Source organism: Pomacea canaliculata, linkage group LG5 (genome assembly GCF_003073045.1).
Source record: "Pomacea canaliculata isolate SZHN2017 linkage group LG5, ASM307304v1, whole genome shotgun sequence".
In the NCBI taxonomy this organism is placed as follows: Eukaryota; Metazoa; Mollusca; class Gastropoda; order Architaenioglossa; family Ampullariidae; genus Pomacea; species Pomacea canaliculata.
Window position 1 is genome coordinate 31,300,065 of NC_037594.1, and position 24,878 is coordinate 31,324,942.

The 24,878-nt window shown below is 41.9% G+C and overlaps 5 protein-coding genes across 5 annotated transcripts; all 5 read left to right on the top strand.

Annotated features, from left to right (window-relative positions):
* The first annotated feature begins 1,332 nt into the window (after nucleotides 1-1,332).
* LOC112564470 (acetylcholine receptor subunit alpha-1-A-like) lies at nucleotides 1,333-3,934 on the top strand. Its single transcript, XM_025239315.1, has 2 exons — nucleotides 1,333-2,314; nucleotides 3,031-3,934. Exons 1-2 carry the CDS (start codon nucleotides 1,546-1,548, stop codon nucleotides 3,462-3,464), a joined length of 1,203 nt encoding a protein of 400 aa, XP_025095100.1. The 5' UTR covers nucleotides 1,333-1,545; the 3' UTR covers nucleotides 3,465-3,934.
* Nucleotides 3,935-5,221: 1,287 nt separating this feature from the next.
* On the top strand, nucleotides 5,222-7,957 carry LOC112564818 (neuronal acetylcholine receptor subunit alpha-7-like). The gene is made up of 3 exons (XM_025239891.1): nucleotides 5,222-5,257; nucleotides 5,841-6,588; nucleotides 6,877-7,957. The coding sequence occupies exons 1-3, from the start codon at nucleotides 5,222-5,224 to the stop codon at nucleotides 7,206-7,208; spliced, it is 1,116 nt and encodes a 371-aa protein (XP_025095676.1). The 3' UTR covers nucleotides 7,209-7,957.
* Nucleotides 7,958-10,382: 2,425 nt separating this feature from the next.
* Nucleotides 10,383-12,358, top strand: LOC112564720 (acetylcholine receptor subunit alpha-like 2). The gene is given in 3 exon segments (XM_025239733.1): nucleotides 10,383-10,708; nucleotides 10,710-11,241; nucleotides 11,662-12,358. Coding segments are annotated over 3 exon segments (1,080 nt in total). The 5' UTR covers nucleotides 10,383-10,477; the 3' UTR covers nucleotides 11,979-12,358.
* Nucleotides 12,359-14,948: 2,590 nt separating this feature from the next.
* On the top strand, nucleotides 14,949-16,840 carry LOC112564820 (neuronal acetylcholine receptor subunit alpha-6-like). The gene is made up of 3 exons (XM_025239892.1): nucleotides 14,949-15,723; nucleotides 15,982-16,412; nucleotides 16,784-16,840. Exons 1-3 carry the CDS (start codon nucleotides 14,949-14,951, stop codon nucleotides 16,838-16,840), a joined length of 1,263 nt encoding a protein of 420 aa, XP_025095677.1.
* A 4,861-nt stretch (nucleotides 16,841-21,701) lies between these two features.
* Nucleotides 21,702-24,849, top strand: LOC112564510 (neuronal acetylcholine receptor subunit alpha-7-like). The gene is given in 3 exon segments (XM_025239370.1): nucleotides 21,702-22,535; nucleotides 22,538-22,719; nucleotides 23,550-24,849. Coding segments are annotated over 3 exon segments (1,278 nt in total). The 5' UTR covers nucleotides 21,702-21,945; the 3' UTR covers nucleotides 24,056-24,849.
* Nucleotides 24,850-24,878: the final 29 nt, after the last annotated feature.

Genomic DNA, 24,878 nt, shown 5'->3' on the forward strand with positions numbered 1-24,878 from the left:
TGACATTTGCAATAACCTCGACTACAGCCTCCATCACACCAACAATAAACTTGAAGCTGATTTCACAGCAAAAAACTCGCCCAAGATGCATCCTGCTAACTGTAGTCTCAATAATCTGAGCAAAGAATTTCCTGTTGAAGCTTTTAACTAAGCTGGATGTGATGCTTTGGCTCGGTGTAATCTCTGTGGGAAACATGGTTTGGTGGAAACAGGGAAGCTGATCACTGACAAATCGCAACCAGTTACAGAAAGTCCCACGTAATTGTCAAGAAGATGACATAGATAAGAAAAGAGGCGATTGTGGCTCTGACGAAATTATTTGTAATGATTACCATTAAACTCTACTTGCACAATAATTTCCTGCTACACTAAAATGCATCAGAAAGCATACAGCTCACAAAAAGTTAAGAGAGAGAGAGAGAGAGAATTAGAAAACTAACAGAAATAAACAAGCGTTGAAGAACTCCTTTGAGTTTCTTTTGAATTCGATTATTGTGCAGCTAAACAATGGAACTCTCTTCCTTTCCATACCCGCCATCTACCCACTATTGAATCCCTTACACCTGCACTGAAAACACACCTTCCTTCAACATGTCTCCTAACAACCTTTCCCATAATGCTCGTCCTTTGTCACACCCTTCCTTTCGCAATGTCATGTTACTCTCAGCTCTTGTTCTTGTTATTTGGTTTCTCTTTGTCTTTTCTGTATTTGATTTTATTATTCGTTTAGTACGGTTGTTTATTCTTTTATAGTTCATATGTTGTTTGTTTTCCTGCCCTCGTATTCTGTCCATGTTTCCCTCATGTTCTGAAGCGCTAAGAGCATTCCCCTTAACAGTGTGAGTATGAGCTTTACAAATTTTTGTTATTTCATTTTTTGACAAATTGTGAAAGGGATTTTCTTTTTGCAAACCCATTGCAAGACATGGGTAATGAAACAACTCGAACCCGAATCAAACAGTCACTTCTGCTTCACTGTCAAGGAAGCCTTGTAAGATCAACATTTGGTGTTAGACACTCAGTGTTTCAGTGTCGTGTAGAGTGAAGTCGTTAAAGTCGTGAAACCGTTAGTCAGTCCCGTTTGCCGCAAGATGCGGCCATTTTGGCTGCTTGTAAGAGGTTCACCTGAATACGGCGTCTACAGGAAGAGCCGGAATACTCCATGGAAATTCACTAAATCAACTACGAGTAAGTTAAGCGCAAATCACATTTCAGTTTCTAGTGCAGTCTATAGTGCATTATTGTCTCACTCAGTTTATTTATGTTTGGTATTGCATCAAGCCCTTTTTTGGAGTAGTATAGATCTTACAGCCTACTAGGGGAAAACACATCTCTGCCTAATATACAGATGACTAAGTTTCGTTTACTGATTACACCCATCAGTGTATGGACTTTGATAGTAGTATAAAAGTTGTAGAAAAAGGATCTTCGAGGTTCTGTACAGTCAGACAGCATTCTAAAACATTAGGAGCTTTGACTGAAAGTACACCTGCATGCTGATTAGTGCAAATGAAGAGGAAACAATTTACTTTATACTAAAGAATCATGCAAGCGTTGGTCTTTATTGTCGTTAGCTTGTGTGGCTTTCACATCTCGGATGGCCAGAGCGCCGAGGATGTCCAGCTAATCCACAAGATGCTGGACAACAACACCATCAGTCCCTACGTTCGGCCACAAAAGAATGTTTCAAGACCCACGGCTCTTAACATCTCATTCCACTTGGTCGCCATCGTCGACTTTAACGCCGCCTCCCACAGACTGACCAGCAGCGCCCTGCTGACTGTCGCCTGGCAGGACGACTACCTCACCTGGGAGCCCGCTGCTTACGGCGGCATCACACGCATCTTGCCGGATCCCACTCAGCTGTGGCGGCCTCGGCTGACAATTCGAAATACGTTGACGGACATGAAGGTCCTTGACCACAGCTACATGGTGGCCAGGTACGATGGGATGATGAAGTGGTTACCCATCGAAACGTTTGAAACGTTTTGTCACGTGGACGTGACTTACTTCCCCTTTGAACTCCAGAAATGCAGGTGGGAGATGTTCCTTTGGGCAGAGGATGAGAGTGTTGATCTCAATCCTGTCCAATCAGGAGTCGTTTTGGACTCTTACGTGGGTGATGGAGAGTGGAAGGTGACGTCCACTGCGGTCAGGAGGGTGACCTCTCACCTCGATGACGCCCCCTTCTCTGTTCTTGTTTACGAGGTCACACTCCGAAGACGACCGGCACTCGTGGTGATGACGATCGTGTTGCCACTCTTCATTTTGGCTGGCTTGAATGTTTTTGTCTTTATAATTCCTCATGAGTCAGGTAAGCTTCAATGTTGATAAATGCTGAAATTGTTCTGTATTTTGTGCAATTTTCTTGATTTTTCGTTTGCATCCCTGACATAAAGTGAAAGAAAACGTAAACTTCAAACCATAAATGTGAGTTCTTCATATTTTTAGCTAATAGACATTTCGTCTTACACAATACATATATAATTATATATATATATCATGTAAAGATATGTCATTGAAATGATAAGTGACTGGGTTTTAACGTGTTTTTCTTATTTAGACATGTACAAATAGACAAACCATATAGAACAATTAATGATAGTGATTTATAAAAACACTTTTCCAAAACAATTTTCGCAGAGTGCTTCATAAGTAAAACAAATTATGAACAGACCAGTCCCTCCCACCTGTCCCCCTCCTACAAAAAAACAAAACAAACAAAACAAAACAAAACAAAATACCCATGCACACATGTACTCATACAACAGATGCACCCATGAATATAGACACAAGCTACTCATGTATACGGTCTGGACCTAGCAGGGTGAAGTCATTGAATTTGAAAAACAAACTTAAATCATCTAGAGATGGTTTCTTTATGAGTGAGCGAACATTAGCTAACTGTTTAAGTGGCAGTGATATACAAATGTGAGATCAGCTAATGCAATATTGTAAAAAAATTAGAAATAATTAAAAGGTAAAGGCTTATCAGGCAATTGTGAATAACAGTGATACATCTTGTGACAGGAGCCCGGCTGTCGTTCGCCACGACTAGTTTGCTGTCGTATGGAATCTTCCTGGCCTCCGTCGTGAATTTGCTGCCAGGGTCAGTGAAGACCCTGTCCATCCTCGTCATCGGCATGAGTGTTTTTCTCATCCTGTCCGCCATCTACTCCCTTATCAGCGTCGTCTTCATGCGGCTCTGTTGTCGCGAGGATGCTCGGCGGGTACAGGAGAAACTTCAGGCCGTCACCCGACGGTTGGAGCGTCTGGTCCATGTGACAGTCTCTGACCTCACAGCTACTCAGAAACCTCAGCCAGGCCAGGCCCGGACAGGGACTGATGACAGGATGACATGGAAACGAGCTGTGCGCTCTCTAGATGCGCTCTTATTCATTTTCTTCTTTGTATTAGTCTTATCGTCCATCGCCATTTTGTGGACTTTAGTCGTCATTCACTGAATAACGATGATGGATGATGGATGATGGATGATGGATGATGATGATGATGATGATGATGATGATGATGATGATGATGATGATGCCCTTTCTAGAAAGTTAGTACATGTTATTTTTGTTTCTCCTTCACTTCTTTTCATCCTTCACTCACACACATTTAACTCACTATTTATTTATCTATGTATGTTGTCACTCAAATTTTGTAATCGATTTTTTTTTAACCCACATCCCATCGTCCTACAGTTCTGAAGATTCAACAGTTACTCACTTCCAGTAACATGGAACATCAAATCATTTTCAGCAGTTTACAATTAGTATAATAAATTTTTCAATTTTATTTTAAGAACTTTTAGTCTTAACTAGGGGAGATAGATAACTGCTGGGAAAACTATTAAACTGTAAATTATCTCCCCTAATTCGGCACCTAATGGAATAAAGTCACAAAGTAAAGCAAAAAAAAAAAAAAAAAAAAAAAAAAGCTGTAATAAAATTCAAACACGCAATATTCCTTGCCTGAAATGATTGGATTAAAAGATACCCGAAACAAAAATCCCGATACAACAAATACCTAACCCTTTAGAGACATAAAATAACTCTAGCATGCAGTGTTTACTGTTAAATTCCGCGCGTCTCACAGTCCACAGCTCAGAAAATACACGGGCACCAAAGTCTCTCAAAATGTTTGTGCCTTTCTCGTGATGTTTGCTGTCGTGTGCTGATTCTGTCGGACACAGAAAACAGACGAAGACACTGATTGCTAGGGTTGACCCCACGCACTGACCCCGTCATGTATAAATAGAATGCAGCGCGTGTCAGACACCCGGATGCTAAAGTCGCAACCGTCACTTTGTGACGACACTCTCACTCTAACTCTAACTCACTAAAATGAGATATTAAAACATTTCCTTCTACATGAGAAGACAGATGGTGAAACCGCAACGCCAAGAGAAAGAAGAAGCAAAAGCTTCAGGAGGAACATCGTCGGAGACTGAAGGCGAGAAGGGTTTACGATTATAAGAGCGCTGTGTTGAAAAGACTAAAAACTTTAAAATAAAATTAGTAAAATAAATTTTTCAAATACTTGTATTTCAATATTTTAAAGTGTGTTTTTTTCAAACAATGTTTACTTACATATCTTCTGCTGTGGACTAACATTTCTGTGACCTTTCGAGAGAAGAAGCGAACAATAAGTGTCTGTAGTTTAGGCCCAGTTTCACCTTTATTACTCCTACTCATTTTTTTTATAAACCTAGTCTGTAAACCCTTAAATATCTTCAGACTGATCTGGTCAAGCTCAAGTTTAACATTAAGGATTTTTAGGACATTTGTTTGGCACGTGTCCTGGGTTTCTCTGTCAGTCTCAGGCAACCTCAAAGATCCTCAAGCTATTTCCCTGAAATATTGGTCGAGATCGTTACATCGGTTCTGAGTTCTTCTCGCTTGTATCTTAGTTTCCTCGACAACAGGCCTCAGCTCTTGCTTGAAGCCTTTCTAGAGGAATTTTCCAGAGCCTCCATTGTCTCCGTCTTTTTCACACGTGAGACATTGAATGTCTTCCTCTCGCCATTTTCACTCATTGCACTCAGCATCTTTCACAGACGCCATTATTACGGAGACAGGAAAGATCTCCCGAATTTTAAAATTAATTAATTAATTATTTGCACATATAAATTTACTGCTTATTAATATTGATATAGAGTTCTCTTTCTCTAGGGGATCATTTTGTAGTGTTTGGTAAACAATGTTTTTGAAGTCTAAACATGAAAAACTCGTCTGGCAACAAGCATCCTGTCAAGGTGAAAAATAAGCATATTGTCCAGCACCTTCTTCTTACTCATGGCTTACATTCTCGCCGATTTCACTAACAAACATTTCTATCAAGGGTTTGAACACTCCACTACCCACAGATCACAAGTGCCAATGTTTCCGGGATTCGTTCAAATGAGGTCACAATGTTATTTCGGAGGAAGGAGAGATGAAAAAAAAAAAAACGATGAATATGGTTCCTATGCTTATAAATGTGTACAATAAACTCACTATTACTCTGTACTCAATAACTTCCCGCAATAATACAATAAATTAGATCTCACTTCACAATGGCAGAATGGAAAAGGAAGTGTCCAAAACACACCAAGGATCGAAACTGAGATAAATGTGTGATTGTTTAACAATACTATACACTTACAAGTCGACTTTGTTAAAAGTTTCAGTGTTTAATAGTTCAGATCGCCGTAAGCAAAGTTTATACTCAAGATCATTTGACTACAGGCCTGAGGAGAAAAAAAGCTTTCTAGGAATTGAAGTGGGAATGAGGTGGATACCGACTGCAAATATTTTACTTAGTTTTACATAGAACTATGCAGGCATTGGTTCTGATAGTCCTTAGTTGTCTGGATTTCTGTATCGGGTAGCCAGAGCGCCGAGGATGTGTCGAGAATCCACGCGGAGCTGGAGAACAGCATCATCAGTCCATATATTCGTCCTGCGAAGAATTTTTCAAGACCCTTAATCGTTAACATCTCATTCCACTTGGTCGCCATCGTGGACTTTAACGCAGCCTCCCACAGACTGACCAGCAGCGCCCTGCTGACTGTCACGTGGCAGGACGACTACCTCACCTGGGAGCCCGCTGCTTACGGCGGCATCACACGCATCTTGCCGGATCCCACTAAGCTGTGGCGGCCGCGGCTGACCATTCGGAATACGTTGACGGACATGAAAGTCATCGGCCAGAACTACATGGTTGCCAGGCATGATGGGACGGTGAAGTGGTTTCCCGCGGAAATGTTTGAAACGTTTTGTCATGGCGACGTGAAGTACTTTCCCTATGACCATCATACCTGCGACTTGCAGATGTTCATCTGGGCGGAGGGCGAGGGTCCCATCGAACTTCAACCGGTCAAATCAGAGATCGATTTTGATTCCTATGTCGGTAATGGAGAATGGAAAGTGTCCTCCACTGCGGTCAGGAGGGTGACCTATCACCTGCATGACGACCCCATTTCTGTTGTTGTTTACGAGGTCACACTCCGGAGACGACCGGCGCTGGTGGTGATGACGATCGTGTTGCCAGTCTTCATCTTGGCTGGCCTCAACATCTTTGTCTTTCTCATTCCTTACGAATCAGGTACGTTCAAATGCTCAGAGTTGTTACTGAGTGCGGTGGTGTTTACCTCCATCGTCAGAATAGTTATCCCTGCTTATAGTGTGTATCCTTATTTTAATATGAGAATATCCTTATCTTTATAATCTCACGCCGATTCAGCAGCTGTAACAAACAGAAACAGGGGAATGCAGTTGAAGGACAGTATTACCGTTAATATTCGAACCCAAGACCACCAATCCTTAGTTTGGGGATGATGTTTACTTGTTCCTTAGTCAAAGTGAGGGTTCCAAAGTGTATTCTTATCTGCAGGAGAGCGGCTATCGTTCGCTGTCACAATTCTGTTGTCATACGGAGTCTTCATGGCCTCCGTGGTGAGTTTGCTGCCAGGGTCTGTGAAGACCATGTCCATCCTCATCATCGACATGGGAATTCTTCTCATCTGTCCGCCCTCTACGCCCTCATCAGCGCCTTCTTCATGCGACTCTTTGCTCGCGATGACAGTCGCCAGGTCCCCAAGACTCTCGAGACCCTGGCCAGGAGCCTGGAGCGTCTGCTGCGTCTGGAAACCCCGAACCCTAGAGAGGTCAGGGAGTCTCCATCATGTGAGATACAAACAACGATTCACGAGGTCGATAAGATGACATGGAAACGGTTTGTTCGTTCGCTGGATGTGTTCTTGTTCTTTTTCTTTTTTGTACTGGTTGTACTGTCCGTTGTTGTTTTGTGGGCTGTCGTCCTCTTTCGTGAGAAGAAAGTTTAGCCTCATGATCACTCTGGCATCACACCTTGTGTTTAACAGGGAATAAACGTATTCTCAGAGTGCGTGCATGCGCGCGCGTGTGGGGTTGAGAAAAACATTTCACAGCACTTCTGCAATGAAAGAGTTACATTTTATTGTTATGTATGTGCCTCCCGTTATAACTAATACTGCTTGTCTTATACTATTCAAGTTTTTTTGTGAGCCAAAGAAAACTGTCAAAAATTTGTTCATTGAGTTTCATTAACATCTGAACATACATATTAACTCTCATATTTTAATAAGCGTATATACACTTGTACAACTTTGTGTATTCCCAGCATAAATGTCTAAACTCTCAGTTTTCAGTGGCTATGCCTTCAAAAACAAATCCTGCTACATCTTCTGTATTCGAATAACTTTCCAAGACACTTATATTACAACTTGCAGTCTAGTACATCTCTTCATTTAAATATTTCGTAACGATTAGTCTAAGATTAGACTTACCCTAGGGATTTCAGGAAATGATCTCTGTATACTTAATTAGAATATTTATTTCATGACTGTTTCATTGTAAAAATTTTATACTGCTACTTTATTGGCTACGTTCTTTTGTCTTTTTCATCCTTTTCATTCGCATATTTATTTTAAATAAACGGCTTCAATCATGCACTCAAGTGCTGTGCCTTCTTGAGTGTCTGGTGTTAGTAGTAAATGGTATGGAAGGGTTTGAACGAAATTCGTGACAGTCAGATTGCATTTTCGAGTTGTTTTCTTGAATGTTCAGCTTTACTAAAAAAATAAATCAGATAATTAGAGGATAACCCTATCAATGTTTTAAGAAAATAGAGTTAAAGACAATGTAAACTTTTAATAGACCATGGATAACAGGTGGACCAGTGCTTAGCCTCTAGCGAAGTTCTTGGCTGGTAGTATTGGCTTAAATCATAAATGCGACTAAACCGGAAGCTTTGTGCTCACCAGCCTCGTTCTAGTAGTTAACTGAACAAAACTGTCTGCGAGCAGTCCATTAATACAAGTTCATGAATACAGGGAATCGGGAGTGAGTGGAAGCTGTAAGTTGTGTGAGCAAATCTCTCTCTCTCGTGCGCGCCCTCTTTAGGGTGGAAGGGTATAGGTCATGCCAATGCCAGTGATTGTCATATGTTGCAACTTCAATCTCGCTTCTGTAAGTTTTGCGGCTTCCAGTCTCCAGGATAGACGCTTGGCCTGCTTGCTGATATCCTAAAAGTCATCCAACTGGCCTGGTTCCTTCTCTTGAATATTATTAAATAACTGAGCTCCAAACAGTTATGAACATATAAGTACATGTACCAACATGAACTGTGTAGGAAAACAAATTCTGCTCAAGATCAGTATACTAAAAGTTCTATAGTATACTTGACCCGGACATAATCTACCTTAGTGCAGTCTGACCAGGTGAGCTCAAAACTGTGGCTGTTGCCCCGGTCACTTTGGTGAAAAGTGTAGATTCATCCCGGGTCCGAAATTCACGGTCGAGAATTAGTTTCCCTGACATGAAACCTTCCTGAACTCCTTCCGCATTCAGGAAAATACTAGTTTACTATGTCCTTTGCCGTCTGTGAGGTCATGTAACGGGGCCCGCGAGCCAACATCCACGTGCGGCTGTAGTGTTGTTACAAGTAATACTTCAGGAAGATATACTATTGTCAGTCCACATTTAAAAGCTTCATTTGTGGCGGACAAGGAAAGGGAGAGAGTCCCACTGTTTTGTCAAAAATAACTACAACTCCTGTGACCATATGTTTGTTCTGATGACACGAGTACATAGGAGACGATCGTGCGACGAAGAGCGTAGGTGTCTGGTTGGGACACAAAGAAGAGTTCAGAGAAATAGTCAGGGCAGGAGTCTTCAAAGAAATTAAAACACAGGACAGACAGTTTGTACTGGACACGAGGGCAGATGGGTAGTCAGTGCAGAAAACAAAGAGTTTAATTTTTCATCCCAACACTCTGACTCTTGGACAAAAGGTGTTTGATGAAAATCTGCTTGTCCCATCTCTCATCCTATTTGTAACCACGAAAACAACTTGCTGGACTCAGAAAAACATCCTTCTGAGTCTACAAAGCCATTGGACACAGAGAGAGCACCAAATGAGTTGTAATTCAGGTTCCAATTGATCCCCGAGTTGATGTGAGGTTTTGTGTACACACTTTACACAGTCCATTCGGAAATAGCTGTCTTCCACTTTCTAATCAACATAAGTTAATGAATGTTTTCAGAATTGTTGCCATTGGGAGCATCCATTTTTTAAGTAGAAAGAGAATGTCCTGATTGCTTTATTCATACAGTTTTTTTTAAGCGAAAATAGAAATAAAACTCAAACGATGGTCAAAAACCAAAAATGTTACAGTTGTGACCCTCTAATACTGGACCAAAAAATGTTTTGGAAGCTTATACCATGAGTATGATGAACACCTAGCGGCTTATGGTGAACTTAACCCGTAGCATCTGTAAACTTACAAACATGTAGAGTATTATAAATTGACTTTTAATTAATTTCTGAGCCCAGATGAAGTTCGCAACTTTTCGGACACTTATAAATTAAACGAAATATACATGGATTTAAGAAAAATATCAGTCAAGTCTTCGATTACATAAATATTCTCGTCCTAGAGCATGGTAAGAAGGTGTCCGACAAGACAACTCATTCCAAGAGAGTAGATTGCTTAAGAGTTCATAACATAGATGATCAACCAACAGAACTCGAGGTCTGGAACACGAGACCAGTTTAAAAACCAATCACAAGGCCTTGTGGTGCCAGACCCTAATCAGCGCAACAATCGATCTGCGAAAACATTTAGAGAAGCTGTTACCGGTCCTGACATCCGCCAGTCGCGTGTGTGCCGGCAGGTGGGTGCACCTTGGTGAAGAGCAGGACATCCAAATGAGTTTCGTGTTTTCCTGCCATAAAATACATTTTGACACTAAGATAATGAATTGATAACCAAACTATAGGTTAAAATATTGTGTTCACAATAGGAAACCGACTACTGTTGTCTAAAATATCTGTCACACTTTCAATGTTCAGGAAAGCCGTCGTAAAGGAATTGTCATACACTGAGTGTGATTTTATCACCTGTGATTGACAGTTAAACAGCTTTTAGGAAACCAGGAGCAATGAATTCTTGATGCTAGGAAGCTTAACGATGTTGCTGGTTGAAGCAGTTTTCTCACAAAGCGCTGAAGATGTAGCTCGGGTCCACTCAGACCTGCTCACCAACCAGTTCCCCAAAGTTCGTCCCGAGAAGGACTTGTCCCAGGTGACAGTCGTCAACGTGTCGTTTCACCTGATCTCAGTGAACGATCTGGACTCACCTTCGCAAAAACTGTCAACCAACGGGTGGATCAAAGCTTCGTGGAGAAAACATGTACCTGGAGTGGGACCCCGCAAACTACAGCGGAGTGGGGCGAATATTCCCTGACACCGACAAGGTGTGGCTGCCTCGTCTGACTGTCCTCAACAGCCTTAATGAGTTGAAGCCTGTCGGGACAAGCTACAGCTTCATTATAGTCACATCCAACGGACTAACTACATGGTACCCTGCGGAAGTATTTGAAACCTTCTGTGAAATAAATGTAAAATATTTTCCATTTGATATCCAAACGTGCTTCTTCACCTTCTTCAACTGGGGAGAAGACATCACCGAGGTGGACTTTCAGGTGACAGAGAACTCCGTCAATCTGACCACTTACCATGACAACGGTGAATGGGAGCTGCTCAGCACGGGGGTATACAGACAGACACACACTTTCGACGACAAGTTGTACCCGTTAATTGTCGTGGAGATGACTTTGAAACGTCGACCCATTATTTTGATAATGACCGTTATCTTCCCCATCTCAGTTCTTTCCTTCCTCAACGTTTTCGTCTTTTTGATACCGTTGGAATCAGGTAATGTTTTTCTATTTTACTATCACTTGGTATATTAGCGCTGCAAGAATGTTTGTCTTACAGTACTTACCGTGTTCAAAACCATATTTTCGTCTTTTTTTCTAAACAGAAGCCTATCACAGAAGTACAATTAATTATTGTCGCCATGTTTATGAAATGATAACAACTGTGCACACAACACACCGACTGACACACCCAAACACACATACGAATTGAGAAAAAAATCCACACACACACACGCGTGCTCATGGATAGTGGATAAACCCTTTTCTGATATTACAGTGCTTGCTTTTTTTTCTAACACTTTCACAATCTTTGCCATTTTGGTAAATTTGTAAAGAATTCCAATTAATCAGGTAAGTTTGAAAAATATGCCATTGATTAACCTGCTGTAAGTCAGTGCTATGCCATGTTTTACAGGAGAGCGTCTGTCATTCTCTATGAGCGCCTTCCTGTCCTACGCCATCTTTTTTGACTTCATCCTTGGCTCTCTGCCTTCTTCCGGTGACGAGGTCTCCCTGTCTTTGATCATCATTTCCGCTCAGCTTTTTCTGTCTTCGGTGTACGTGCTCGTCGGCATCCTGACCTCGGCCCTGGTTCACCGGGATGATGCCACTAAGCCCTGTGCCCGCCATCACGAAGACTGTGGTCATGTGGCTGGAGGTCCTTCTGTGTCTGAAGCCGACTTCTCGACGGTTTGCGGTCCTCGGGAAGAGGAATGTCGTCGGCGTGTCTGAGATATCCCAAGTTCACGGGTCAAAGGTAGCCAAAGATTCCATTCCTCGCACGGTGTACGGAGGGCAAGATAACCGTGTTGGGGAGGCGCCGACAGTTATCTCCCAGGAAAGTATGACGTGGCTTAGAGTGTGTCAGGCTGTGGACCGTCTTTGTTTTGCTTTCTTCTTCACCGGGTTGTGTGCAATGTATACTGGGTTTTTGTTTATCATGAAAGTTACATGATTAAATCTGAAGTTAAATAGTTGCTTCCCTTGAGTGGAAATTAATACATTTTAGTGAACATTACTTCTTGCTGAAACGATATTGTAATTTGCATGCAGATGCGTTAGCTGATTGTACACAACCTACAAAATGTTTAGGGCTCGAAATAAACAGAAATAACTGCAACAGGGGTGATTTTATTTGTTTTAAAATATTACATTTCATTACTTGATGTTACAATTTCAGAAGAAGTAACTTCTAATCTGTTTACATGTCTACTTTGGTTTCATAGAAATGCTGATTTTCTTAATCAAAATGCTGATTTTTTTCGGGTTTTATTTACTTTAATTTTGCTTTATTTTACACTCTGTTTAAACATGTCCAAGTAAAATTTTTGTTTCGGTGAATAAGATGTTAAGCAAATTTTGTCTTCTATCCAGAGTGTTTACACAAAATAACATGATCTCTGTACTCTCCCTTAACTCACTTTCTCTGTAGTTTACACCATACAGTTTGTGTTAAGTTTTCTGTAAACAATCTATTAGGGAACAAATATCATGCCAGTCCACTATTGACTACAAACATGCGAATGGACGTGTGGGTCACTGTTCTATGGCAACGACAGTCACAGTCTGCAATGGTAAACTCGTTGTCGGTGTCTGGAAATATTAATCACAGTTTTATTGAATAATTCATTTCTTATACTTCACAAAGCAGTAAAGAAAAACAGTTATAGTTTACAATGTAGCAACTCTTAATGGACAAAAGTATAGAAATGACAATCACAGTTTACGATGTAACAAATAATAATTGTGGACAATAACAACATTTTAACCCCGTTGTTTCTGCCAAAGAGAGAAATATAAACTTGCAATTCTTCTTCTAATTTCGTCTCCAAGAGGAGTGCTAGAAAAATCAGTATCAATATTTTGAAACGATTAAACACTTAGAAAGTGTATGGTTACAAAGTGTTAAATGCTTTGCTTTAAATGATAAAATGTGTCCAACGTATCCCAAACAAAAGACCTGTCCTGATGATCGCCATTTTGCGGATAACAGTAAAGGGTGACACTCTCTTTAAATATGAAGCTGTACATTCTTTGCTTCGGTTATTAAATCGCTAAATCAATCTTTGCTTGTTGTTTATCTGTAGTTTACATTATACAGTCTTTGTTCGTGTGGATATGGCAGATGAAGAATACTAGAACTCTACAGTTCCAGGAGAATTGAGAAATCCGAATTTACTAAGTAGGCGTTTACTGATATTCTGGGTGATTACAAGTCTGTCTGAAACTAGTGAGTCTGTCATGTGATCATACCTATGCTCCAACAAGCAGGAGCAAAATATATTAATGTGCATATTCCTAGGCATGCTATTATGTAATAACTGATGTGCACAATAATTAATGAAGCAAAGTTAAATAATGTTAATAAAGAGCTCTGTCATATAATGCAGCTCATTGGGAAATGTTCTGTCAATAACGAATTCACTGTTTACAGAATAAGTTTTGGTATTTTATTGGCCATTCAGTTATTGGTTTCCTAGTGATTCTTATCACGAATGGAAGCTAAGACAAAGAAAACTATCACAACCAGCATCTCTGGCGGAGGTAAATCAATTCCTAAAATGAAAACTGATCCCATTCCCTCTTGTTTACCGTTGGGTACAAAATTGAATCGGCATGTAGTGTTAACATCTCTTACACAGGAACAATAAGCCTGGTTTGAATAATAAAGAAGAACGATAACTCACTTTGTATCGCCAAGCAATATTGTAGGCTCCATGTACTTTACTAATGGGATGATACACAGCACTCAGACGGCGCCAACACTTTCACTTTTACTTTATGTGTAACGGTCTTGATGTAAGCTCTGTGTGTAATAATGTTGGTGTGTTTTCTGTTGTTTTTCTAGGAAGGATATTTTAACAGCTTCGCATACCAACACGGTCACTGTAATTATATAAACAAACTCTCAGAAAGTTCCAGAAGAGGTTCTTTTCTCTTTCACAAAATATTGCATCAGCAGCAAACGACCCTGAATGCAGTTCATGAGACAAATCATTGCCGAGGTTTGGTAAGTTCTTCTGTAAACAATCTGTTATCGAACAACTCTGCTGCCGTTCTGTTCGTGATTCCAAACGACAAACCCGCTAATGGACGTGTGGGTCCTGCTCCATGTCAACCACAGTCTGCCATTCTAAAACCTTTGTTGTTGTAGATGTCCGAGACGAGTGCTAAGCAAAGATTTGGGAAGTTGTTAAACAAGAGAAACCATTGTAAAGATTAGATCATGGATATTGAGAAAGTGTTAAAGTTCATTCCTTACATGACAGTACGTGTCTTGCAAAAGGTACCCGCAACACGAGACCTGTTCAGTTAATTCCGAAGCAATTTTAGGATGACATTAAAAGTTGACCAATCGTCATTAAAAAATCGATTCTCGTCAACTCCAAAAGCTGCTGGCGGCTTGGTGATGCCATCAAAAGGGTTGCGCATGCGCGTGCAGGCAGGTGAATGTACTTGTGACATGTCCGGTACAGGGCAAGTAGGTGAGCTTGTATTTCGATAATTTGCTATCGTTAGTAGGATAAGGTTGTTTGAATAAGATAACTGAAATACAAGTCTAAAAAATTGCATATTTTTTATCCCATAATGCCAAGAAAGACATTTAATTAAAAGTCACAAAGCTTTTGTAAGAAAAAATATCATCGAGTTTTATTTCATTGGCCGTTAGAGATAATTGCAGCTCCTACAAAGACAGGATTCATGGATACCGTGCATCTAGCAAGTCTGACAATGTTGCTGGTGAAAGCAGTTTTCTCCCAAAGTGCTGAAGATGTAGCTCGGGTCCACTCAGACCTGCTCACCAACCAGTTCCCTAAAGTTCGTCCCGAGAAGGACTTGTCCCAGGTGACAGTCGTCAACATGTCGTTTCACCTGATCTCAGTGAACGGTCTGGACACAGCTTCGCAAAAACTGTCAACCAACGGGTGGATCAAAGTGTCGTGGAAAAATACGTACCTGGAGTGGGACCCCGCAAACTACAGTGGAGTTTGGCGAATATTCCCAGAACCAGACAAGGTGTGGCTGCCTCGTCTGACTGTCATCAACAGCCTCAATGAGTTGAAGCCCATCGGGACAAGCTACAGCTTCATCATGGTCACATCTGATGGAATAACTTCATGGTACCCTGCAGAAGTATTTGAAACCTTCTGTGCAATTAATGTTAAACAATTTCCGTTTGATTTTCAAACGTGTAATTTCGCTATTTTCAACTGGGGAGAAAGCAAAATAGAGGTGGATCTTCAGGTGACTAATGATTCCGTGGATCTGAGCACTTACTTCAACAATAGTCAATGGGAGATGACGAACACGCGGGTCTTCAAAGAATTCATGAAGGTGGACGGCGAATCGCATCCGGTAGTTACCGTGGAGATCACATTGAAGCGTCTGAATGTTCTGTTGGTCCTCACCGCTGTCCTGCCCATCGATGTGCTTTCATTGATCAATGTCTTCGTCTTCCTCATTCCTCCTCAGTCAGGTACGTAGCTTCTGACTCCTGCTTCAAATTAAATTTGATATTGCAAAAGCAGTTCAGGATTTTGTCAAAATGTTTTCAGCTGGAAAAATACTTACTGCTAAGTTTGTTCTAAAGAGTACTCTTATGTCTAAGGTGAGTCCATCACATCTTTGCTGTACAGAAATAATTTTGTAACATGTGAAAATAAAAGAATACCTGTAGTAGCTTGTTTTTAACTATGAGAAAAACTATTCTGAACAAGAATGATATGTTTTACAGAAGAGCGTCTGTCGTTTTCCATGAGCGCCTTTCTCTCCTATGGAGTGTTCTTCAGCTTCCTGCTCGACTCCTTGCCTTCTTCCGGAGGAGAAGTTCCCCTGGCTTTGCTCCTAACTACCGTGCTGCTCTTTCTTTCTGCTGCCTGCATCCTTCTGTGCATCTTGACCTCGATCCTCGTTCACCGTGATGATGTCACTCGTCCTGTTCCTGTCTTCACCAAGAATGTGGTCCTGTGGCTGGAGGTTGTCCTCCTCATGAAGAGGAAACCTTCGCGACTTCAACATGTCAACAAGATAAATGTCGTCGGCGTCGCTGTGGAAGAAGTCACTGAAGATTCCATTTCCCAAGCGGTGTATGCAAGAGAAGATAACCATGCTCGGCAGGAGCCGGTACTTCCGGTGACCTCCCAGCAGAGCGTCACGTGGCTTAGAGTATGTCTCGCTCTGGACCGTCTGTTCTTCACGACCTTCTTTGCCGTACTGATAGTCATGAATGGTGTTTTCTTTTTCATAACTATTTAGAAAGCCATGTTATGGGGATGGTCGAATATTTCTCTTTCTCTGCCACAAGACTTGATTAAATTTTTATCGTTTGTGTGCAATTATTTTATTTTATTTTTTTCCAGTCTAGAAATGTTGGTTTTAAGGATACTCATTGTACCCGGATGTGATGTTTTACTTGTTTATTTTAGTCTCTTTCTTTTCACAACTTATCGTCAGTACAGGTGATGTGCAGGTCTCCGTGATAATGTCGATGCACACCTTTATGAAAAGTGACAAAAAGCAGGTATATACCCAAACAGTCATTGATAACTGGTGAGCTGTACTCAGCTGCGACCATTGCTAACACCATCCCCTAAAACAGATTAAGTGCCAGTAACATGACATAAGGTAAGTGGTACATCATATCAAGACACAAAATCACACAATCGAAAATTTCAATTTAATTTTGCAGCACCTGTTCATCCCATGCTCATACAACTGACAGTTCACCTGTGGTTGATGAGGTGGAAGACAGAAAATAACGATTTCGTGCCTGTTACCTGTGCACACACCACACTAGTGTTTGCCTTAACTCCTAAATGCAAATTCTGTGGCTAGTCCATGTCTGTGTGAACACAGTGCTAAAAGCTTTTCTCACAATTTGCTGTAACAAGGTTGATTGGCTTTGTGTGTGTAATGATCTCAACATAAACCTTTCTACAACAACCTTTATGTTTTTCTTGTATGTAATATTTTGATGTACACTTTGTGTAGTAATGCATAGGCTAATTGTCTGTGTAATAATGTTTGGCTATGCTCCTCTGTGTGGTTGTTGTTTACGGACAGATAATCTAATAGTCTCGTGTACCTGTCATTGTAATTATGTTAACATGCCTTCACAAAGTTCAGAAGCTTGCTCTTTGACCTCCTCAAACTACAACACAGAGCATTGGCATCAAATTAACCAAGTACAGGCCGAGATGTAAATTCTTATGCAAGCAACCTATTCCACAAAAAATATATAAAGATATAGTGTTATCAACGGACATTACAACGATTGCGACCTACAATGGCGGTCGACAGACAACACAAGCATACACAATCCTGTAACATAAACATGCCCTCAATTCATTACAGAACGTTTACCACATACGAAGGAATACTAAAATTTGAAAATTGTTTTGAAATGAATAAACACGACAGTAGCTGCCTACAGTGCAATACATCAGTTGTTGAAGTAGACATCGTCTGTAGCTGCGGTCGCCACCAGCACCAGCACCACCAGCGCCAGGTGGATGATGTCAGAATCAAAGCAAGCAATGCAACCAGGCACATACAAATTATCTTTCTCTTTGTAAAAAAGTGTGAGACTAAAGAATCTATTCAAAGACAACAGCGCCCCTATGCTCGATTCCTGTGATTTTGAAACAAATATCAACAAAGAGAGAGAGGACACTTCCGTAGGGTAAAGATTGTGGGAACGAAAGATGAAAGAACAAGTGATGAGACTGATAGAGCCAAGTGAGAATGACAGATATGACAATGAAAGACCTGGGTTTCCTCAGGAGGTAGAGGCGTTGTTTCCAAAGGATTTATGGTCAGAATCCACAGAGAACTGTAACAGAAAATGTAAAACTCAGTTACGTAGTTCGGCACCGTAATGGAGGGGGAGTCCACAGGTCCGTCTGCACCGGGAGTCTTGTTAACATTTAATCACATGATCTGATGTGTGACAGATGACTGGACAGTCAGCAATCTTGCTCAGGGACAACAGACTGCTTTGTGCGATAACATTGAGAAAAGTCATGCTTCTCAAAGCTGGTGTCAAAAGCATGTTGCGAAGATGACGATCAACATCCACCAGCCAGTTATTTCATTAACACCAACAGCCAAGACAAAGCACTTCGCCATTAGAATCATTTGTACTCAACAGACAGAAGGACACAGGCACCTGTGTGACCAGCTCACCATCCACCCGTGACAGGAACTGCGACAAGCGAATGAGAGGACGGTCCAGTTGTCCTCTAAGAACTTTGCCTCTGTTCCCAGCAAAACAGTCCCCTGGGGTCAACCAGAAATTAAATGTTTACGTTTTGCTCCAGTGTGTACTTCTCCAGGTGTAATGGATCTCAACAAACAGGGTGGATGCGAGCAGTGCACTTAGTACTTTGAAGTTTGATCCACGTAGCAATCGGGTAAATTGTTGCACAGGTATTTCCACACGCACACACGGGCACACGACACATGGACACACGGACACACACCCATGCACGTACCGATGTCTTACGACAGAACACCCGGCCTTGCACACATGCCACACGCAGAGAATAAACTTTGTACCCGGTACTATTAGAAGCCCTTGTCACTGTTATTCTCTCTATTGGTCGTCAGCTTGCTTGACCAGAGATCGTTGGTCAACATGAAGATTGCTTGGATGAAGCGACTGACTAAGCTCACCAGAGAGGTTTCCATATAATGTTCTGGTGCAATCTGATCCATTGTTGAAACCTCGGACAAACTGATTCCGTGCTTCGCTCATGTGACAGAAAATACTATGTCGCAAACCTGGGGCGGGGTCCGTTGATTTGGTAGGTGGTACGATATCTGACGAGCGGCCCGGTGGCGCAACGGTTAGCGCTGTTAGCGCCTGTCACCAATACAGTGAAGGTTGGCTGCCCTGAGTTCAATTCTCGTCTCGGGCACGCTGTTCTTTCTCTGCACGTGGCATCTGTTTACAGGGCTGGCTGCTCTCCGCCAAGGACGGTCCCAAGCCCGGCTGAAAAAGGAGGAGGATTGGGCGTGGGGCCAGCACCCCCACCTCGTAAAAACAAATCCTTGCTACAAAAACATCGACAACAGTAAACTGTTGTCGATGGCAAAAAAAAATAAAAAAAAAACAAAAAAAAAAAAACGATATCTGACACTCGGTTGGTACCTATATTGCGGCAGGTTCTAGCTAGAAGCTCCTCGTTGTACACAACCCACACAGGCATGTTCACGCAAGAGGTTCCATTATTAAGTATTGGTGTAAAAGATAAGAATAATCTTTGAGATACGATATTTTTCACTTCCACGTGTCTGGGTTTACCTGCACTGGCAAAGACCTCCAAACCATGGGTAAAATGCCTCAACCAATCACTGGCCAAAGATGGAAATGGAGAAATTTGATTTTCAGTCAGACATGCATCTTGAGACATCAACATCTGTGGTGGCTCATTAGTCAAGAAACGTTTCACAAGACAGGCGCTGTGGAAGGAACTTAATGAAAATACTCATCTCGGCGGATAGATATTAGTTTCCCTTCAAGTGTTCGCTTTAATGGACATTAATGGGTTCCACACAGATCGGTAAAAAAAGACAAAACCTTTGTGTCCTCTATCAGCGGCCACCAGGCGATTGTTATGATTGTTATCAGATGAAGCAAACCGTTAATGAAAGATCTGGGGAACCACTGGCACCACACGCCACGCGGTGTGTCACCCGATCGTACCTGAGCAGGTGAAGGCGGAAATGAGTAATTCACCGAAACTAGAGCATACTTTGTAAATATTCATTGAACCCAACACTGTAGTGGTTCCATGTATTAGCTGCAAATAAAATAAACGTGTTTGCTTCTTCTGGTCCGAGAGTGGACGAGCTATTGATTGCATGCGTGCGCCACTCCTTCCTTTGCTCGTCTGACGCAGGTCTGCCACCCGAGACACGACACCCGTTAGCTTGTAGGACCGGGAGGGTACCCGCTAGCTTGTAGGATAGGGAGGGGCACCCATTAGCTTGTAGGACAGAGAGGGGTACCCGTTACTTTGTAGGACAGGGAGGGTACCCATTAGTACCCATTTCTTCACAGGTGGCGCAAGCAGGGTGTGCCTAAACAAAAGCTCTCGGGCAAAGGTCTCGAACATTTGCAGGAGAGAATAGTCTTCTGGGATAAATATCCTTGTTCCACAGACCCCCGGAAAATGAAATTCCAGACAAAAGGTTTAACAAAATAATGGTGGGAGGCGCTTTACCCTGGGGACTAGTGCAATAGTTTCTGGAAATTACAAACACTTTTGGGTTTGTGACAGCCCTCTCCCCTGTCCCCCCAGCATCTGTTCAGTACAAATTATTGCCTGTCATTGAATGTCAAGGTGATGCAAGGAGAGGGATGGACTCTAGAACTTTCACGGACTTCAAGGACAAAAGAGCGAGGAGATTGGAGCTCTACTTTTTGTAGTTCTGCCTTGTAATACGCTCATAGCCTTATAAATGTATCATACAAACACGTGAAGTATTGTTATTATTGTTATACAAATGTTGTCACAAACCTGTTTTACTTTTTAGCCGGGAAAGGGAGAGGAAATGGAGAGTAGATGGAGGAGGATGTGGGAAGGCGCAGAAGGCGAGAGATCGACGTGTGTCTGTGTGCTGAGTCATCAGATGGCCGAGGTTTTAATTAACTACCATTGAAGGGACGAAATGGGAAGGGTGGGAAGAATGATAAAGACTGTTTTGCTGGGGAATAATTTTATTCGTGTGCTGGTCTCTTCCTTGACTGGATCGAGAAACGTGATAGTCTCCTCGGTGTGTAAAAGTCCTGACCATACTTTGAGGAATTTTTTTTAATTCAAACCTGTTGAGGTAAGTCTGTGTCTGTCAGCTTTTGTTTTAAACTGTGGTTGATGTCGTTGGGATGTTGTAAATTAATGGTGGAATTTTTATCTTAAGATTAATGTTTTTTTCTGTATGAATAAATAATTGAAAGTATTATATTGGTCGTAGTAAATGCTTTAGTAAGTGATATCTCGTATTTTAGAGACTGCTAATTTTGTTCCCAGGTTTTATTTTCATTTATTTGTCTTGTTATCTGATTTGTGTTTGTTGGCTGTCTTCACAGTCCCAGCAATAGTGTTATGTCAACACGGTCCAGTCTGCGAGGTCCTCATAACAAGATTAAAAATATTCTCTCCTCTCAGCGCTCTCCACTAACAACAAACATACACCACAGTTAATTAAGTGAATCAACGACAGATTCGTCAACATTGTTATTACAGTCATATGACTCAGCATTACTGTGTTCGTGAAGAGTGTATTGCAATAACCAAATATATGAGACCTCGAAAGACTGGTATCCAAACGTTTTATTTTGTTTTTCAGTTATATTAATTGAGCGCTGAGGATCTTCAGTAGACCGATCAATTAATGTCACACTGATCATGTCTGAAAGGTAGAAGAATCGATCCGCTACGGACAAGCTCCAGCGACCATTCAGATCACTCGACCTCCTTTGGCGCCGGCGCTGAATGGTGGGCTCGCCAGCAAGATAAAAAGTCCCACTCACCTGTCCTGCTCGCACACGTGCCAGGTAGATGAACTAAGTGGTTATTGAGTGCTGTCTGGTGAACACAACAACAAGTAGCGACTCCAACATCTAAAAATAATTGATTCGTAATATTGTGACCAGTAACGGTGAGTAAACAACAAGGATATAACTTCTGACGTCATGAGAGTACTGATATTCACTGCCGCTGTCTTCGCTCAGCTCCACGTGACGTCATGTCAAAGTGCAGTCAACGTCACGAGGGTCCACGAGCACGTGTACAACGTCATCACCCCGTACACAAGACCCGTCAAAAATTACTCCACCATCACGAACGTTCGGGTGCTTTTCCACCTGATGGCCATCAACGACTTCGACACGGCCTCGCAGAAGCTGACTAGCACCGGGTGGATGCAGGTGCAGTGGCAGAACGAGTACCTGGCGTGGGACCCGGCAGCCTTTGGCGGAGTCATTAACATCTTCCCTGATCCTACTCAGGTGTGGCGGCCTCGTCTGACTCTACGGAACACCATGAAGGACCTGAAGGCCATCGGCGAGGAGTACATCGTCATCATGGCGAGGTACGATGGGTTCATGGAATGGTACCCGGCGGAGCAGTTCGAAACCTTCTGTTACGTGGACGTCACGTACTTTCCTTTTGACATACAAACGTGCACCTGGCAGTTGTTCATCTGGGCAGAAGACATGGGTCAATTGACCTCCTGCAGCTGTGGCCTACCATTGACCTCAGCTTCTACTCTGGAAATGGTGAGTGGGAGATGATCTCAACTCAAGCGACAAAGAGGAACTGGACCCTCGACGGCGCCCTCTACCCTGAGCTCGTGTACAAGATGACACTGAAGAGGCGACCGTCACTTCTGGTGCTGACTGTCCTCATGCCAGTCCTGCTTCTGGCTTTCATCAATGTCTTCGTCTTCAGTATTCCTTCTGAGTCAGGTAACCATAGCAACCAAGTTTGGTGTGAATATGTCTGTATGCAGTGATTGCAGAGACAGAGCGTGTGTGTGTGTGTGTGTATTAGAGGAAGATAAATAAAAGCGATATTAAATAGCATATTAAATAAAACCTTTAATCAAACGATTTGTTTGTGTGTGTGTGTGTGTGTGTGTGTGTGTGTGTGTGTGTGTGTGTGTGTGCTATCTGCAATTTGAGGTATGTGAGTTAGGATGAAAAACTATGCTTATAATGGATCAGGTATATTATACCTTATTGAGCGGTAATTAATACACAAGCTGAGAGCTTCCAGCAAGCTTACATCTACAAAAATAGGAATTATAAAACCTTTTCCAAGAGGTAATTAATGTACATTTCAAACTGGATCGTGTCTAGTAGCGGTTTTTTTTTAGCCATTGTTTACAACGAATACGATCCGCTCGCTATATGAAAAAGTTTGAATAAGTCTGCACAGAGGAAAGGAAGCAGTGGAAGTTCTTAAGTTTGCTCCCCTTGTCTGTTGTCAGTCTATTCCTTTTTACAAATGTTTTAAGGACAGGCTGTTGTTCTATATTAAAAAAATGAATTAGTTTATTGACCTTGACATAACTGACAAAGAGCCGTTATTTCACCACACACACACACTTTATGACACTTTCCAAACTCTTTTTCTCAACTTTTGCCTTTTCCTTCACGAACAACACAGGAAGCGATCATTGTCAATCTCAGCTCCATGTGGACGTGTTCATTTAGTATTGTAGGAATTATGTCTGCGCTCAGTACAGGATCCAAAGTGTCTTCATGTGATTAATAAGCTGTGTCTGTGTTGACAGGAGAGCGGCTGTCGTACGCCATCACAACGCTGCTGTCCTTCGGGGTCTTCATGAGCTTCATCCTGTCGTCGATGCCATCGTCAGCGGAGACCGTCTCAATCATGGTCATCGACATGAGCGCCCTGCTCATCCTCTCTGCCGTCTACGTCCTCCTCTGCATCTTCACCCTCCGCCTGTTCCACCGCGACGACGACAAGCACCCGGTGCCCAAGGCGGTGCAGACCTTCATCGTGTCGCTGGAGGTCCTCCTGTGCCTGGAGCCGCCCAACACCAAAGTCGATCCTGTCATCCAGGTGATGCCCGTGTCCGACCAGGACCACCAGAGGCCACGAATCTGTGACACCATCAAGAAGAAGCAGTTGTCCCGGAAGCTGGCCATCACCAACCCCAACGAGATGACGTGGCGCCGGGTGAGCCGGACACTGGACAAGTTCTTCTTCCGTCTTTCCTTACTGATCGTCCTCGGGTCCACCTTCGTTGTGTTCGTCTTGATCAGCAAGAGCTAGGCACCGGATGTTCACCTTGTCAAATCCTTGCCTGACTGATCAAAGCACGTGTAGCATGAAGCTTGAAAAATAACTTTCTTGGACCTGCAAGGTTTAGTGTCTAGTACAGTCATAGCTTATAGTCTTATTATCTTTACATACATCGATTGGACCTTTTTGCGAACATGACTATTTGGTGTTAGTCATGTTGTCTATACCAGTAGACTATATATTAGCTATTTACAGTTCATGTGTGTTCTCCTCATCAGTTAGTAGAATACTTTTTCCTGAATCATAAACACTTGCACAGGAAGGTACAAAAATCAAGAAATGGAAAAACGTTTTAAATGCAGTGAATATATGTGACAATGTTTGCTTTTGATGATTATTGTTGTTGTTGTTGTTATTATTATTAGTATTAGTAGTAGTATCATCATTATTGTTGTTGATAATGTTATTATTGTGTCAGTAAATTAAGTTTCGTACATTTCGTGAGTTTTTACGAAGAATCGCTGTTCAATAATTGTGATCACGGGTCATCCTTACGATGTGCAATAATAGACAAAAGATATTCACTCTTCACACTAGTTTGATGGTGGTACTGAGCTGTAGTGACTGCAACTATGCTGATGGCATTCATCTTCTCACAATAATAACACAACTCTTTCTTTTGAGATGATGATGATTATTTTCTGCGTTTTTATATTTTTGTCAACATATTTTAGCTAAGCTTTGTTGGTGGGGTAAAGTACTATATAAGTTAACTTTATTATTATTTATTATTATTAGGTTTTCTTGACTAGATATTTCTGATGCTGGCAATAAAAAATAAAAACAAATTGCA